Source organism: Strongylocentrotus purpuratus, unplaced genomic scaffold (assembly GCF_000002235.5).
Source record: "Strongylocentrotus purpuratus isolate Spur 01 unplaced genomic scaffold, Spur_5.0 spur5_scaffold_2, whole genome shotgun sequence".
In the NCBI taxonomy this organism is placed as follows: Eukaryota; Metazoa; Echinodermata; class Echinoidea; order Camarodonta; family Strongylocentrotidae; genus Strongylocentrotus; species Strongylocentrotus purpuratus.
Genome location: NW_022145605.1, coordinates 14801224 through 14820346, shown reverse-complemented (window position 1 = coordinate 14820346; position 19123 = coordinate 14801224). Strand labels below are relative to the sequence as shown.

The window sequence follows — 19123 nt, the reverse complement described above, 5'->3', positions numbered from 1 at the left end:
AAGAGCAAAAAATAAACGTGAAAGTAGCGTTATGATCATAATGTCTTAGAACTGATCATCATGTGTAAGCGTTGGAGGTTGATAGGTTGTGGTTTCTCGAAAGAGAGAGTAACAATGTTTTGTGATAGTTATCAGCTGACCTTGTCTAATAGAGTTTTAGAACCGATAATCAACAGCTCCGATTTAATCTCAAGGAATTAGAGCTCATCCATTTCTTGATATCATGAACACAAGCCTCAAGTTTTTTAATAGTATCAAGGACATTGGTTTGGTTAGGTAGGAATGATGTATACAATTGGATATCATCTGAATAAAACAATGGTAATTAAGAGAGTGACATTGTAAAATCTGTTTCAGACCACTTAAGCAAATTGAGAAAAGTTCAAATAAGTAAGATTTGAACCATTTAGGAGCTTTATTATCAACACCAAGTGATTTCAGAGTATTTAACAAAATTGTATGATTGACAGTATCAAACGCAGAAGATAAATTGAGGAGTAACAGAACAGTAATTCTCCCATCATCCATGTCCCTCAAGGATCATTTGATATGTTGACAAGCAAAATCTCTACACCATGATGCGGCCGATATGCTATAAAATGATTGAATCACAACTGAATCTTTTCAACTTCAGATTCTCGCAGTAGTATCTCTCATCCTTCACCAAAATCCTCACCCAGGAAGACCAATGTGAACCGCAAGAATCATAAAGGTAGGTAGCAAATGGTTTTAATGTATTTTGTTAATTTATACATATTTGGGGACACATTTCTTATGATATTTTTCTTTGTCTGAATCAGATCTGTTAACAGATGCAGTAATGAAAATCTGTATTACACATTACAGGATCAGATGTTACATTTCAAAGTTGAAGAAAACTTTAATTAACAATTTATCTTGAAGTACATAAGCTCTCCATAACTTGAATTTTTAGTAGGCCGAATTAAGTTTTCGCACCAAGCTATGCAAAACATGTGTTATTTAAGTTGACCTTTGCAGAGGTCGAACTATTTTGTGCTGTTCAAAACAATTTGACGTAAGCCCGGCTGACCCGACATGATTGTCCGTACGTCTTGTGATCGCGTTATCTCAAGAACCGATCGATGGACTTCTGCCAATCTAGGGTCATGTATGTCTCTTGCAGAGCTAATGAGCTGATTAGATTTTAGGGTCATGAGGTCAAAGGTCATGGGGCTCATGTATGCAAAAATAGGTTGTAATTTCCTTATAATTGGAACCAATAGACGGATTACCCTCAATCTCAAGACATGTATGTATCTTGCAGAGCCAAAGAACTGATTAGATTTTAGGGGTTATTGGGTCAAAGATCAAAGGGTCATACATGTACATGTATATGAAAAATAGCTTGTTATCACGATAGTCTGAGAACCTGTTTATGGATTACAATGAATTTTAAACTTAAATTTGAAAAATTGCTTCTGTTTTGGTTTGTAAAATCGCTTTATGGCGGAGGCATCTAGGTCCATCTAGTTTACATTTATTTTAAATTCCAGGGGAAACGCCGCTCCATTATGCATGCATCAAGAACAACATCACCAGAGTACGAGAACTGCTGAATGAACCTGACATCGATGTCAATGCACGGGACAATGCAGGATGGACACCTCTACACGAAGCCTGTAACCATGGACACACAGCCTGTGTCGAAGAGCTTCTGAAGTTCGCTTCTGGAAAAGGAAAGATTACAAGTATGTGTGAACATAGGTCATAGCAAATTAGAAAGTTTGAAAGTTTTCTGATGTGGTTGACCTGTAAAAAAAAAGGATATTTCTAAAGGATAGCGAAAAGGAAAAAAAATAGTGTATTTCAAGCAAAATGAGACGAGTTGACTCAGTTGGTAAAATCTGTAAATCAATTGAAGATTAGATAATTATTTCTTTGATATAGCAATTGTAACCAAAACATCTTTGAATGATTTGGCATCGTGCCATTTTAAATGTCAGACAGCAGCTTGAATCACAAATAATTCATTCAGAATTTACTCCAAATTAGATTGTAGAGACCTCTTTTTATACAAGGTGCCATCATCTTTTCTTAAACTACCCCAAAACGACTCTGGAGGTTATCAAGCTCTGTTGTAGGGAGTCGATGGAAGGACTCAATATCCATTCCAACTAAACTACAAAATCTTTCAACTTTGTGTCTGGCATATCATTCAACTTTTGTTGTGTTTTTACTATCAACACTGTCCAATAGTTTGTCCATTTCCTGATCAGTCAACAACGCAAATCCCAATCCTCTTTGTCCATCCGTAATATAATCGTATATAAACGTGTACGTACTGTGCCGGCGCACATGCCAGCGCAGAAATTAGGATGTTACGTTTAGTCCTTAGTACGCAGACAGCATTCCTAAATGTGTACACTTCGCGCAAACTTTGACACGCCCGGTCATTGCCACACCCATTGATGATGTCATTCTGAGTGCAGGGAATGTGCTATACCAAAAGCGCTATACCTGCACTCAGGTGAGTGAAGGTATAGTGCATTGGTATGGTGCGCTTTCTGCACTCCAATGCAGATAGATGCTACCGTGCAGTCCACTGAATGTCACATGGCCCGATTGAACCAATCAGATTACAGAACATTCTTAGAAGTTGAATAATACCAATTATTAAAATTCAAATTCAGTTAATATATTCATTTAAATTGCTGTTGATAATTGGAATCAGGTACTGAGAGTAGAAGCATGCAAACACTAGACTTGCTAGCAGCTCCATCTGAATGTGGGACCACACCCCTTCATGATGCGGTCACTAATAATCATATAGAAGTGGTCAAGCTTCTGGTAGAGGCTGGAGGTGAGTTTACCTTCTAGTCAGAGGGCAGAAATTATCGAACAGCATAATTTTTACCAAATTAATGAAATTTGATTTCACTTTTTTTTAAATTATTTAAAATTTATTATTTATTCAGCATTTCGCAAAAAATATAACAATGTAAATATGATTAAACTAATATATAAGGAATGTCAATCATAAATGCACACTCTTACTGGAGGTCATCTGAGTGCATCAGTTGACTGCCGGGAAGAGGAAAGCAAACTTGATCACTGTAACCGTAATGGTCCCTCTTGAAATGTATAACATTTCATGAACAAAACAAGTAACAAAAACAAGGCATAATGAGAAAAGCAAACTAATATGTATGATGACACTAGGTCATGACACGATACTGAGCATAAAAATGAGGAATTAACTCTGGCTTGAAAAATATTTGATTCTTTTCTTTGAAAATTTGCCCTTTCTACATGTTAGTATATCTGCACAACCTACACATGCCCGATGAATACAATTTTTCAACATGATTATCATCTGCAATCAATTTTGTTATTAGAGTTTGGGTATTAACAAAATTATTGTTATTAAGCTTGTACTACCATGTGACATCTAAGTTGAAGTTTTGATCACCCAGTTGGGCTAGTGATTTTTATGCCTCCGCTACAAAGTAGCCGAAGGGCGGAGACATGTTTTCGGGTTGTCCGGCCATCTGTGCGTAAATCTGTACGTCCCGTTCTCGTGATCGCTTTATCTCAAGAACCGATTGATGGATTCGCGCCAAACTTAATTTGGTTTCGATTTCCAATAATAAATATCTTGATAATCAGACAGGTGATCGGCTTGTGAAAGTCATGGGGTTCCTGACTGACCTAAATGTTTATAATTATCATTGCAGCATGAGCTAAATCCAGGATTTTGTTGCAGAATCTGAGACAAAGTTACCGGATCCCTTTAATCCATTTTCTTTTGTTCTGCTGTTGTTCATTAGGGAGGAGTCTACTTACTGTTAAGAACAAGGCAGGGTCTACTCCAGGTGACTTGGCTAAGACAGACGCCATCAAGGAAGCCATTCTAGGTCAAAGGTCAGAGGTCAGCAGATTGCTTGTCGTTGACCAAGAGAATGAGAACAGTAAGTACCAAACCAGACTAACAAATATTCAGCAGTTTTACAACAACAGCAACAAAATTACCTTGATCTAAAAGTGCTTTTCTCAAAGCTTCTAGATATTGGGAGACAAAAAGAGCAAAGAATAAGCAGGAATGTAGCATTATGATCATAATATCTTAGAACTGAACATCATTTGTAAGCGTTGGAGGTTGATAGGCTGTGGTTTCTCGAAAGAGAGAGTTACAATGTTTTGTGATAGTTATCAGCTGACCTTGTCTAATAGAGTTTTAGAACCGATAAACAACAGCTCCGATTTCATCTCAAGGAATTAGAGCTCATCCATTTCTTGATATCATGAACACAAGCCTCAAGTTTTTGAATAGTATCAATGACATTGGTTTGTTTAGGTAGGAATGATGTATTCACTTGGATATGATCTGCATAACAATGGTAATTAAAAGAGTGACATTGTAAAATCTGTTTCAGACCACTTAAGTAAATTGAGAAAAGTGTCTGGCTTCCAACAGATCCTTGCGGAACACCACTAACTAATGCAGCAGGATCAGACTTTGAATTATCAACACAAACAATTTGAGACCTTTCAAATAAGTATGACTTAACCATTTAAGAGCTTTACCATCAACACCAAGTGATTTCAGAGTATTTAACAGAATTGTATGATTGACAGTATCAAATGCAGAAGGTAAATCGAGAAGTAATAGAACAGTAGTTCTCCCATCATCCATGTCCCTTAAGACATCATTTGATAGGTTGACAAGGAAAGTCTCTACACCATGATGCAGCAAATATGCTATAAAATGATTAAATCACAACTTTGAATCTTTTCAACTTCAGTTTCTCATCGTAGTATCCCTCATCCTTCACCAAAATCCTCACCCAGGAAGACCAATGTGAACCGCAAGAATCCTAAAGGTAGGTCGCAAATGGTTTTAATGTATTTTGTTAATTTTATAGATATTTGGGGACACATTTCTTATGCTTTCTTTCTTTGTTGGAATCAGATCTGTCAACAGATGCAGTAATGAAAAATCTGTATTTCATATCACAGGATTGGATGTTAATTTATACTTATTTGGGGAAATATTTCTTATTTTTTCTTTCTTTGTCTGAATCAGATCTGTTAACAGATGCAGTAATGAAAAATCTGTATTTCATATCACAGGATTGGATGTTACTTTTGTTAATTTATATTAATCAAATCTGTTAACAGATGCAGTAATGAAAAATCTGTATTTCATATCACAGGATCAGATGTTACATTACATATCAAAGTTGAAGATCACTTTAATTAACAATTTATCTTGAAGTACACAAGCTCTGCATAACTGAATCAAGTTTCGCACCAAACTATGGTTGTCTGTACGTCCCGTTCTTGTGATCGCGTTATCTCAAGAACTAATTGATGGACTTCTGCCAATCTTGGGTCATGTATGTCTCTTGCAGAGCTAATGAGCCGATAAGATTTGGGGTAAAAAATCATGGGGCTCATTATGTATGCAAAAAAAGCTTGGGATTGCATTATATTTGGAACCAATAGACTGATTACCCTCAAACTCAAGAAATGTATGTATCTTGCAGAGCCAATGGACTGACTAGATTTTATGGTCAAAGAACAAAGGGTCATACATGTATTTTAAAAAAAGCTTGTTATCACGATATTCTTAGAACCTGTTCATGGATTACAATGAATTTCAAACTTGAACTTGAAAAATTGCTTCTGTTTTGGTTTGTAAAATCAATTTATGGCGGAGGCATCATTTTTCGACTGCGTGCGTCTAGTTTACATCTTTTTTTAATTCCAGGGGAAACGCCTCTCCATGTAGCATGCATCAAGAACAACATCGCCAAAGTTAGGGAGCTTCTGAATGAACCCGACATCGATATCAATGCCCGGGACAATGCAGATTGGACACCTCTTCACGAAGCCTGTAACCATGGACACACGGCCTGTGTCAAAGAGCTTCTGAAGTTCGTTCCTGGAAAAAGAAAGATTACAGGTATGTGTGCATGTGGGCCAAAGCAAATGTGAAGTTTGAACGTTTCCGAAGGATAGCGGGAAAAAATAAATGTACTGTGTATCAAGCAAAATGACGCGAGTTGGCTCAGTCGGTAAAATCTGTAAATCAAATAAGAATAAGATATTTCTTTGTTTGATATGGCATCTGTTGTGGTATCCAAAACATTTTTCATTGATTTTACACCATGCCATTTTGTCAGACCGCAGTTCGAATTACAAATAATTCATTCAGAATTTCCATTTTGTGATATCTCTACATTTCAATTTCCTTTAGAGCTTGTGTAATTGCATTATTACCAATTATACAAATTCAAATTCAGTTGATCTTCAATTTAAAAATGCTGTCGATACTTGTGATTCAGGTACAGAGAATGGAAGGCAAACCCTTGACTTGCTAGCAGCGCCCTCTGACTGTGGGACCACACCCCTTCATGATGCGGTCAACAACAATCAGATAGAAGCGGTCAAGCTTCTGGTAGAGGCTGGAGGTGAGTTGACCTTCTAGTCAGAGGGCAGAAATTACCATATTTGTTTGACAAAATTAACAAAATTTGATGTCAAGAATTCTTTTCTTGGGAAATGCAGTTTTGCCCCTTCTACATGTTCACTTATCTGCCCGACCACCGAAGGAATTCATTTCGCATTACCATTAAGGAAACCTAAACCCATTCGTAAGTCCATTGTCACTCGTAACTTAAAATTAATGGATCGTCAGGAGTTTCAAACTGGTGTCCATGCTGCGTTATCTTCCATCGATTTTAATCATGATACTGTTGATTCATGTGTTGCACAGTATGAGAACTCTCTCCACAGTTTACTTGATAAACTTGCTCCAAAGAAGACTCGAATTATTGTTATCAAACCTCAGTCACCATGGATGACTGATGACATTCGTAGCGCAAGACGCCTTCGACGGAGACTTGAGCGGCGTTGGAGGTCTTCTAGAATCCCTGCCGACCGCATTCTCTACATGGAGCAGAAGCAACATGTGTCTCATCTTATAGACCAAGCACAGAAACAGTTCTATTCTTCTTCCATTGATGATTGTTCAGGAGACCAGAAACGTCTGTTTAGAATTATTAATAAGTTATTAGACAGGAAGAAGGATCCATTATATCCCAACACTGATAATGATCATAATCTTGCTAATCGTTTTTGTGATTATTTTGTAGATAAGATAAAAAGTATTCGAGAAGAGTTAACTGATTTAAGTTCTTACAGAAATACTGACACCCTTTTAGAAATTGTTCCTGTCCCTTTTACTGGCATGTCAGAATTCACTCTCGCCACATGTACTGAAATTAGAAAAATCATCATGAATTCCCCTGTGTCTTCTTGTGATTTAGATCCGATACCAACTTGTCTAATTAAAGAATTTGTCAATGACTTTGTTCCTTATATTACTCAGATAGTTAATAAATCTCTAAAGTGTGGATTCTTTCCCCATTGTTTACAACATGCCCTCATAAAACCCCTTCTGAAAAAACCCTCTCTTAACAGACAAGATTTGAAAAACTACAGACCAATTGCTAATCTAAAATACTTAGGCAAGCTAATAGAAAGAGTTGTTTCCGGTAGACTACGGTCTCACTTAAAGAATAAGAGTTTGCAAAATCCTTTCCAGTCAGCATACAGGGAGATGCATAGCGTGGAAAGTGCATTGTTACGGGTAAACAATGATGTATTAATTGGTATGGATAATGGAAATGTCTCTGGTTTAGTACTGCTTGATCTCAGCAGTGCTTTTGATACCGTTGATCATTGCATTTTGCTAAAGAGATTAAAGGAAATAGGTCTCAATGGTATAGTATTAAAGTGGTTTATGTCATATCTTTCTAGTAGATCACAAGAAGTTTGTATCCGTGATGCTACCTCTGCTTCAGTTAGTTTAGATTTTTCAGTTCCCCAAGGATCTGTTCTCGGTCCGCAATTGTTCAATGTTTATACTCTGCCCATACAGCATATTGTTCAAAAACACAGTATCAATTATCATATGTATGCAGATGACTTACAGCTTTATTTTATTTGCAAACCTGTCCAGAAAGAAATAGATGAAAATGTGAAGAAAATTGAAAACTGTATAGCTGATGTAAGGAACTGGATGATTGAGAGTCGCTTAAAACTAAATGATGCAAAAACAGAATTCATTTTGCTTGGCAACAGTAGACAGCTCAGTAAAATTAAGGTTTCTCATGTTCAAGTTGGTTCTGCCCCTGTATCTCCTGTACATCAAGCTAGGAATCTTGGTGTAATATTTGATTCTGCCATGTCACTCGAAACCCATATTTCAAATTGTGTTAAACTGGCCAATTGTAATCTACGTAATATCCGTGCAATTAGGCAATATCTTTCACCTCAATCCACCCAACAGTTAGTACATGCTTTTGTTACTTCGCACCTTGATAATTGCAATTCATTACTCTTTCGACTACCTGCCAACCAAATTAACCGATTGCAAAAAGTTCAGAATGCTGCTGCTCGCCTTGTAACTAACACCAGAATATCATCACATATCACTCCTATCTTGAAATCTCTGCACTGGCTCCCTGTTCAACAGCGTGTGATATATAAAATTCTACTCTTAACCTATCGTGCACTAAATGATCTAGCTCCAGAATATATTTCATCCCTTCTATCACCCCACTCTGCAGGTCGTTCTGGTTTACGTTCATCACATAATATTAGACTTAAAGAAATACGTACCAAAAGAAATTGGGGGGATAGAGCATTTGCATCAGCAGCTCCTTCTTTGTGGAATAAGTTACCTTTCTCTATTCAGATGGCCAACACTCTCTCTACTTTCAAAACTGGGCTTAAAACTCACCTGATGCTCAATGCATATTGTTAAATTTCAATGTTCTTTTTATACAATGCATGCAAAACAATCGCACTGTGCCACATTGTATGTACCTTGCATGGCACCATGAAGTTGTATGATCTAATGCAAGTTAACATTTAATATTTCTTTAATCTTAAGTATGTTTAATATTAATTTAAATTATTTGTATGCGCCTTGAGCATCTCTAGAGATGGATATGTTGCGCTTTATAAATATTGTTATTATTATTATTATTATTATTACCATCTGTTAAAAAAAATTGGTCTCAGAGTGTAGGCATTCAAAACTATTATCAATAAACCTGTTCTACCACTATCACTATCTATGTTGAAGCTTTGGTCACCCAGTTGGGCTAGTGAACATTTTTATTTCATTTGCTCAAAGGTGGATGCCCTACAGAATTAGGTAAAATTGAAATGCGCGTCACATTTCTAGATCTTATAAGTTATAACACAGAGTTTAGTGAATATGGGCTGGATCTTTTAGCAGTGCACACTTGTCATCAATTTACACCTTTTGAAATGTGGCAACTTTGTTGCGGCGGTTTACAGCAATGTATCTGAACAAGCCTTAACTGCCTCATGTCGCCATTTTTGATGCATTTCCTTATGTTATTCATTAGGGAGGAGTCTACTGACTGTTAAGAACAAGGCAGGGTATACTCCTGTTGACTTAGCTCAGACAGAGGTCATGAAGGAAGCCATTCTAGGTCAAAGGTCAGAGGTCAGCAAAGTGCCTGCCATTGATGAAAAGAATGAGAACAGTAAGTACCAAACCAGACTAAACTTTTGTTTTTACAAGCTTTTTAATATTGGGAGAGAAAAAGAGCAAGGAATCAGCGGGGAATGTAGCATTATGATCATAATATCTTCGAACTGATCATCATTTGTAAGCGCTGATGGGTGATAGGCTCTGGTTTCTCCAGGCCTGATAAAAACCCGATTTAAATCGGTTTCCCGATTTTTTTTATTTTTCCCGATTTTTTCCCGATTTTTTTTTTCCAGATTTAAAAAAAAAAAAAAAAAAAAAAAAAATCCAGATTTTTTTTTTTTTTTTTTTTTTTTTTTACCATTTTTTTTTCCTTCCCTATTTTATCCTGATTTGCCCGATTTCCCTCCAATTTTCTCTATTCTTCCCTATTTTGCCCTATTTTTTCCCAGTTTCGTCCCAATTTTCTTACTCGAAAAGGGAGAATGTTGTTAGATGCCATTTTCCCCCCGCGAATCCTTTTTTTTTTTTTTTTTACTCAAGGGGGGCGTGGCTGAGGGGAAAACAAAAAACCTATTTTTTTTTTAGTGCTCACTATCACCCCTGTTTCTCGAAAGAGAGAGTTAAAAAAATTGTCATAGTAATCAGCGCCAAATGGTTGTAGTACTCTTGTTTGAGTGTTTCATTAAGTATGAGTCTTTCTAAAAGGTTTTGAATATAACAACATTTTGTGTAAGCATACACTAATCCACTCAACCCTCTTAATGAAAAGTTGTACTCTTGAACACTAGGGTAAAATTATAGTCTTTACTTTTCCTGAAAAATTTTCAACATTTTTTTTTTTTTTTTTGGGGGGGGGGGGGGGGGGGGGGCGGTCGAGATTCACAGATATTTTGTGCAGTGAAGTAATTTAATTGCAATTTCGAACCTTTTCAAATATCAGTTTCTTGCAGTATTAATGGTCATCTTTCAGCACATTGTGATAATCTCATGTTATGAAATATGTTTGGTTTTATAATAAAATGTATGTTCTTCCTGCTTGACACTTATCTCCTTTTTGTCTTCATTTCATCCATCGCATTTTGCCCTCCCTCAGAGGAGAATTCTCCCCAGCCGCACCCCAGCAAGTACCGCCAGCTTCTTGGCCCTCCTTTCGCCAGCACTCTAGGCTATGTGACGGAGGAGGAGTGTGAGGCGTTTGCCAGTATCGTCATGGCGATGCTGCAGAGCTACGTCAGGTCACATGACCTTCATCGGGTGAAGGCGGAGGTGGATATCATCAAGGGCCAGAAGAGGCTGGTGAACAACCTTCAAGCGAATGGGGTAAATAATAATAATAAATGCGCATAACACATAATGATATAAAGTCTCTATGCCCTTCCAAAGAGCTTTGGAAATTATTACCCTAGATTTAGCTCCGGCTACCGATATTGACATTTCAAGGAATAATCCTACCAGGTACCCATTTACGTCACCTGGGTCGAGTGTTGCAAATGTAGATCAATGTCCTGCCAAAGGATATTGATGCCGTGGCGGGACTTGATCCACAGTTTAGTGACATATCCACTCGACCACGACACCTCTTCCATGAAATACCATGGACATTATTCCATCTTGTAGATGCATACAATGCAGCGCATGCATCAAGTCTCACTCTGACTGACAAATTGTAGGCTCGTTCAGATATGAAGCGATAAACCCCGCAAAAAAACCTAAGCATGTTTTTTATGTGTGAATGAATGGCAACTATTGCTACAGAGGTCCTGCGCATATTCACCGAGCTCTGTGTTATAAGATACAGAAATGTGATGCATATTACGCTTTACATCATTCAGTAAGCGGGACTGCACTACTTATAGCTACTTGTGCCCTCTATATAGCAAACAATGTCTAAGCATTAACCGTTGGTCCCCCATGGTTCCCTTTTGATTATGAGAGCTGATTTGATGAGATAAGCACCTGTCAGTGACCACACAGGGAGGTCTAATCTCTCCTGGCCATACTAGTGCAGAGAGATGAAAGCATTTTACGTTGAAAGGGATGGGAATGAGGGTGAAAAGTAGCCACTTTCAACAAATGAGATTGGATACATTTACTAGCCGAAAGTAATACAAAAATATTCTAATTCAATTAATAATCTTAACATTAACCGTACACCAACCACATCTTCAATTTTTGTTGAAAAGTTATAATTGATGAGCTCAACTAATGACTTTGTATTATGGGTACAAATATCAATTGTTCTTCATGCTGTTTTGGAAAATGCAGTGCTAGAGGAAACAACTTACCGGTACACAATATTTATTCATGGAGCTTACTTTTGCATTAAATTATACACCAATTCACTTCAGGTGAAAAAATAATAAATATTTGTTAATGTTTTCTTCAGGTAAATGCCAGCGTCAGTGAAACCACACCTTTCGTATCGGTGGTTGGCTCCCCTACCTTCACCAAGGCCAGCCTTCCTCTCTCCCCTAGCCTCCGAGGTCCAGTTTACTCTGAGAACTGTTCCAGCCTGGGTCCACTGCTGGAAGACATGGAGGTGTTCATGGAACTGAGCCGTCACACGGAGGGGTTCAAGGCCCATCTCCGTCAGATCGCCCCCAGCCAGGAGACGCCGTCTTCGTCAAAGGCCACGGTCACGCTACGGGTGACGCGGTCCATGAGGTTGATCACTCATCTATGTGCTGTGGTGAGCTGAGGAGTCTGAAGATAGAAGTACAGGGGGCCATTTCACACCGCTTTTTTTCAATGACAAAAATCAGTGAGAAATCTGTTGATAACTAATCAGAAGCAAGGATTTGAGTAGCTTATAGCAAAAACTGTCATTTGTCACTGATGACAAGTTCTGTGAAACGCCCCCCAGGTCTTCCTTGAAATGGTTTGTTGACATCCAGGGTATACCGGTATGTAATTCATTGCTGCCATATATAAGTCTGTAAGAGTTCAGACAGAGACTCGATACATGTCAGCATCATTGGTCTTTTTAGTAGATTTCATGAAAGAACTTTTTTTAATTCCAAAGTAGGAGCCTGATTTTTTTACCCTCTTACTTTAACACACGATGTTGTAAGCCTGTTGATCGATCCAGGGTACATGTAGTTAGTCTATGTTGGATGGTTGCTGCCATGCAGACTAGAAATGTGTCAACAAAATTGTGTTTTGATAATGATTTTAGATACCGCGGTATCTAAAATCGTTTCTAAAGTAAAGCGGATCTTCTCTTAGATGGTGTGGTAACATCTAGATTATGTAGTATTTGTCATAATTTTTGCTGCCATATATTAATTGGTCTGTACTTTGAAGGGTGCAGAATAATGATATGTCCATGCCACAGTGTTTTTTTTTTTGACCAACATTAAATGTAGTCTTCCATGAAATGGTTGGATAAGATTCTGGGCTGAATGTCTTTGTCATATCTGTTGCTGCCATGTTCAAACGGGTTAAATTTGATCCTTGCAGATTGAAAATATGTCCCCAACTTAAGATGTCGAGTAGATTCTGCGTAGTACGTAAGTTTAATTCCTAACCCTTAGCTGCCAAGTATGAATATTAGAATTACCGGAACACTAATAAACTTTCAAGTATCCAGACTAGAATTTGTCAATCACCTCATGTTTTGACTGAACTTTATTAGCTGGTGGGACGTTACATCCTGCTATGAAGCGGACTGAAATTGGACATTGTAGATAAGTAATGCTCATAAAATTCTGTTTTTTTTTTTTTTTTCTTTTCTTCTTCTTTTCTTCTTTTTTGGTGGAATGAATCACATTAAGGCAAGTAACAGGAATTTGTGTGGTATTCTTAGCATACAGTTAATATGCTAGCTATGTAAAAAAAATGTTGTCTTTTGCTAGTTTGTTTTGTTTGATTTTTTTTAAAGTGACAATAATTTGATGTGTTCTTGACAAAAGAATTGTACCAATTCATAGAGATCATACATTGTACAATAAAAAAAAAAAGTTTTGTACAGGAGAGGTAAATAGGTTGGAGCAAATGCAATCTTTCTTTCTTCCATTCACGCATTGCCTTTACTTGTATGTACATCATGTGTTCAAAAGCGAGAATAATTTATTCTGCCAGATTCCAGGCAAGAATGAAAAAGTACTACTATTTTTGTAACATACATCAAACTTCTTTTTCTAATATAGTACTAGGCTGGTCTTCTGAACACCATTTTATCTTGATTTTTTTTTTCTTTATATGAAAGTGGTATTCTGAAAACTCCTATCTAGTATGTTTTAACCCTACATTTCATCTTTTGTTTCATTAAATTAACTGAAAATGGTGAAAGGGAAGAATAAGAAAATTATGAGTGATTATTGCATATAATGTCATGGGTGTGTGCTACGTAAGATGACGTATTTTTTTCTAATTTCTAATGCATTTAAAAATACAGGTTTGAACTGATTTTTAAGTATTTTCTCATCTTTCTTCACCTAATTATGATAAAAGATAGAGTGAAAGATAGGACAGCTTTCAGAATACCACTCAAGTCATGTTCTATGCTGCTTCACATCATTTGAAGGGTATTTATTTATTCAGGAATATATAACATTGCATTTGTAGTTTTGTACCAATGTTTTTACAACTTGTTTGTGTTTTATGTATATATAGGTTGTGCCTCTCGTGTCTCCTGTTAATTGTAAGTTGCCCATTTTGTTCAAAGGTACTAGAATGTCAACAACAACAAAACTTTCTTGTACGTGTTTATCTATATGTTGCATTTGTAGTTTTGTACATTGTTTTACTACTTGTCACTGTTGTGTCATTGAACTGTGTTAGATTGTGCCTTTCATGTCTGCTTTCAATTGTTAGTTGCCAATTCTGTGCAAAGATACTAGAAATGCAATTTTTATCACGTGAAGTCTGACTTATTGTCGGCTTTCAGTACATCGACTTTACAATGCGTGTTACATCTTGTGAATTGCAAAAACTATCTTCCTGGTGTTTTCGTTAGGGGGCAGTCCTATGTTGGTAGTTCTGCTAGAACGTGATGTCTTCCAGATTTTTGACGGCATTTTGGGTGAAGATTTTGATGTTTGAAAGAGAACATATTGCTATGTTATATAAATGGCTTATTACAAAGTCTTCCATGACTTATGAAGTCTTCTATGTCTTCCATGACTGTGCTGTTATGGCTGTAGCTACCTCATGTGATATATTTTGTCATGAATATGTAAAGGTGAACAAGTTTGAGCGCTTCATAACTCAGATTGTACATTTTGGGAAGCAAATATAAAGCTGATTTACTCAGATGTTGAGATTTTGTTTACCTCTTTGGTTTTGTCAGTTGTACAGATTAGCTAAGTTAGCGATGAAAGCTCTTTAAAATTAATGTTTCATCACGGCAACATATATGCAAGGATGCAACCAATTTTCAATGGGTGAAAAATTAGAAAGAAGAAGATTTTTTTTTCACTTATCCAGTTTTATGTGCATGACAATGTCGGATTGATAAACCAGGGACATGCTTACCAGGGGCCCGTTTCACAAAGCCTTCTTTCAATGACAAAACTCAGTGACAAATCTGCTGTTATAATAACCAATAAGAAGCAAGAATTCCAGTAGCTTATAATCAGGGATGCCAGTTTTCAGGCAATAGCCTGAATTCAGGCCCTGACAAGTTATTTTCAGATCATAGTTCATTCTAGGTGATTTCCAGGCTCTCTGATTAATTCTAACTGGCATCCCTGTTATAATAAAAACTGTCATTTGTCACTAATGACAAGTTTTGTGAAATGGGGTCCCAGGATTTACCTGATTTGGGCAAGAGGTGTAGCAACTGAAGTTAGAAGACGAAAGGAGACTCAATTTCTAATGAACATCACTTGTGTGTGATTTTCATTGCATAAAGAAAGCAAAAGGATTGTGGAATGACTTTTATTTTAAGTCTGTTTGCTGCAGTACATGTAAAAGAGATATTTGTGTTTGAACTCTGCAAATGTCTTTGTCTTTTCTATTATATCTGTTTGTGATACTGAATCGTACATTTTGGAGGGGATATCATGCCTTTATTTTAATGTATATATCTGTATTTACATTATACCAAGTACTATGTATGGTGTCCGATGATTGTGATGTTTTTATGAAGTAAAAGGTTTTTGTAATTATTTCACATGATGTGTACATTGCTTTTTTTTCAGGATATGTTTTACAGCACCATTTTTATGTGTATTTTTCTGTGAAGGGGGGGGGGGGGGTCGTTCTGTTATGGGAGTGGTTGACCTTTGGATGTAAAGAATGAATTAAGAATATGTAGGAGATGATGGCCAGAAAGAAGAAAGAGAGAAAAGGACAAACTGATTGGAAGATGGAGAAGTGGAGTATGCAGAAAGAGGGATGGATAAGTTATGTTGAATAGATGGAATGATGATGATGATGGAGATAAGAAGAAGAGAGGATGTACAGTATCAAAAGATAGAGGCCTTGGGAAATTTAGGGATAAACAAAATGAGAGAAGCTCGAATGTTTTTTAAATGAAAAAAGAACATTGGCGAAAACTATTAAAATTGGTCAAGGTCATATGTAAATTCTAGTGAGGACAAGAAAATGTGAAGTATACCGGGGCGATAGATGAGAAAGTACACGTATATGATGACTATGGAAACAAAGTTCTTTGATGATGGTTCATCAGACGACCTTTATTGAGACCAGGCAGCGTGTTTGTGATACAGTATACCAATCAAATATCGTTACTGCTTTTCTTCCACAATAAAACAACATACCAATATAAAAATTTTCGACAAAGCAAGGAAATCATCCAAATAAATTCTAAAGTAAAATAACGTCATTCCAACTTTCAGCTCAAAATCTGGAGCCAAACTCCCTAACTCTGTTCGACCCGTGGACTTCCATATGTGGTTGCACCATCGAGGGACTTGACACAGCAATAATAGATATCGAAAAGGAAACATTACTTCTTTGTCTTGTTCAAGTATTATATTGCTTCTCCATTCCTTTATCAAGAAGAAGAGTGCCTCTACCAAAGCCGAAAATTTAATTTTGATTAATCAACATTTGCCCCTACAACATTCCTTATACAGTCCCAGTATTTTTTTCCCAGAAAAAAACGATACCGAGAGCAATCGATGTTTTATCATAACTTAATCACAATTATAATTAATAAATGACACATTTGTAAAGCTTAGATCCCCCTCTTTCATTTGATGCAACTCATGTGATGCATATTTCACGCATGAGTGATTAAAAACAATTTGAAGAAAGGGTATCAAAAAGTCATTTGGCAAACGGTATGAACAAGTTCAAAGAGAAAATCACATTTCTGCCCTTTCATATAACGCCTCAATCAGAAGAAATGAGCCAGGAATGAAGAAGTTCTGCTTGTGTAAAATAATGCTTGCATTTCCATAATTTGATTAAACGAATTCGTTTCACTGGCTGCCTGCCGTAGCAATAAACAGAGTTGACAAAAGACTTAACTCCATTTCGTTGACGATCAGCCATGCATGCAGTCTTCCGTCCTCTTTGCTGATCGTCAACGAAACGGAGTTAAGTCTTTAGTCAACTCTGTTTGTTGCTACGACAGGCAGCCAGTAAAAACGAATTCGTTTAATCACATTATGGAAATGCAAGCATTACTTTACACAAGCAGAACTTCTTTATTCCTGGCTCATTTCTTCTGATTGAGGCGTCATATGAATTAAAGGGCAAATACTAATTTTCTAGAAATGTGATTTTTCTCTTTGAAATTCAGATACCGTTCGCCAAATGACTTTTGAATACCCTTTCTTCAAGTTATTTTAATCACTCATGAGTGAAATGTGCATCATATGAGTTGCATCAAATGAAAGAGGAGGATCTATATTATACGTGTCATTTATTAATTATAATAAGTTATGATAAAACATCGATAGTTTTCGGTTTCGTTTTTTCTGGGACGCACTGTTTATCAGACTATACGTAACTACTTCATGGCTGTTTTAATATACCCTTTCTGACCACCCCCCCCCCCCGAAAACATATAATGTTCTAGAACGGCATTTGCCTTCATCATTATCCAATCCAAAAATGAGAATATCATAGATAATTTGATCTTGTAAGACAACTTTCCTCCACCAATGGTAGGATAAACTAATAAAATACTTGAAAAAGACAAAGAAGAGTAGATAAAGTTTCATTTTCGATACTCATTATTTTACCACTACAGACACAACATTGCAATATTTTAAATAAACCTATACATACACTGTTGGAATGATTTTTCTTACCTCTTTTTCATGAAATGATTGTGAAAATATCAATGGATTATTCTCGAAAGATCAAGTTTTATATCTCCTCATAATTTTATCTATCAATAATAAACCATATTGTCACAATCGTTCCATGAAAAGAGGTAAGAAAACATTCAAATTTTACGGGCAACGGTGGACAATATTAAATGATGTGCGACTTGTGAAGGTTCGTGGATAAAAAGAGAGTGAGTCAGTAAGGTCATAAATGTTTTAAGAAATGTCAGAATGGCAAATTTGAAACCATAACCTGAAGTTATCATGTACAGTGTGTTAGATGGTATAATTCAAGTAGATTTCATTGATATCATCAGTCCCAATGCTAAGTCCTCATTTAATTTCGACTACACTGCACAATGCACTGACAATAAACATATTAACGTGTATACAATATCGGTAATGCACAGGTAACAGGGGCATGAACCCGTTCACAATTACAAATAACTACATAAAATACCACAAGCATAGCGTGTTGAGAGAGGTAGTTGTAACACGCGCACACGTACACGATCAAAGGTCAAGGCATGGAGCTCCAAATAGTTTCCTCCCACATACAATCTCTATGCTATATGGGAAGGAACCATTTGGAGCTCCGTGGATTGACCTTTGATGCGAATGTGTGCGCGTGTCACAACTATCTCTCTCCACACGCTATGACCTACAGTATATATACAGAATGGACATGAATTGAAAGTAGAGAAGTGACAAACATCCAAGAATACGTTTTAACGAAAATACAAACAAAGACTTGCAACTACATTACAAAAACCATGTTGAGAAATATAGGAATGTAGTAGTTATTGGCCGGCCATTAGATGATATGAAGGCTCAATGACAATGGTAAAAACGAGACATTTATATAACCCGATTACGTACGCTACTACGTTCAATCTAAATTCAAAACCCAATTTACCCAGTTTTAACCCCCTAATTACCCCCCCCCCCCCCCGAGTCCCCCCCCCCCCCCCCCCCCCCCCATGAATCGTTTTACCTTTGTCATCGTAAATGGCACTGAGAAATATCTACACGACTCTTTCTTTATGAGACACCTGTTGGTATTGTGTATTTTGGTCTCCCGTCGGGATGTATACAACAAAATGATGGCATTGATAGAAATGGCAAAACTAAGTTACCCCAATTATAACACAATAAAGCTTAAATATACTTACCCCCTCCCCTATTCTAAATAACCCCTTGTACAGAAATAAATACAACATTTTTACCAATGCCATCATTTTGTGTACATCACTGCGAGTGAGATACGTTGAAGTTATAACGGTACCAGTGCAACATGTCTGTAACTTATAGGACAAGACATTACGAACAAAGAGACAGTCAGCAAATTGGTTAAAGAATTGGTGACTATATAGACGACAAT

At 36.8% G+C, this 19123-nt stretch overlaps 1 protein-coding gene across 7 annotated transcripts in view; it reads left to right on the top strand.

Moving 5' to 3' along the window:
• Nucleotides 1-12445, top strand: part of LOC100890260 (SMC5-SMC6 complex localization factor protein 1) — a 43803-nt gene extending 31358 nt beyond the window's left edge. For 3 of the 7 annotated variants that reach the window (XM_030991756.1, XM_030991757.1, XM_030991759.1), the window contains 10 exons: nucleotides 635-712; nucleotides 1515-1709; nucleotides 2693-2821; nucleotides 3789-3929; nucleotides 4764-4841; nucleotides 5732-5926; nucleotides 6309-6434; nucleotides 9408-9548; nucleotides 10590-10816; nucleotides 11883-12445. In XM_030991756.1, coding sequence (XP_030847616.1) covers nucleotides 635-712; nucleotides 1515-1709; nucleotides 2693-2821; nucleotides 3789-3929; nucleotides 4764-4841; nucleotides 5732-5926; nucleotides 6309-6434; nucleotides 9408-9548; nucleotides 10590-10816; nucleotides 11883-12194 — 1622 coding nt within the window. In that variant the 3' untranslated portion in view covers nucleotides 12195-12445. The remainder of the gene's footprint in view (nucleotides 1-634; nucleotides 713-1514; nucleotides 1710-2692; nucleotides 2822-3788; nucleotides 3930-4763; nucleotides 4842-5731; nucleotides 5927-6308; nucleotides 6435-9407; nucleotides 9549-10589; nucleotides 10817-11882) is intronic. The other 4 variants (XM_030991758.1, XM_030991761.1, XM_030991760.1 and 1 more) reach the window with 4 other exon arrangements.
• The last annotated feature ends 6678 nt before the right edge of the window (nucleotides 12446-19123 follow it).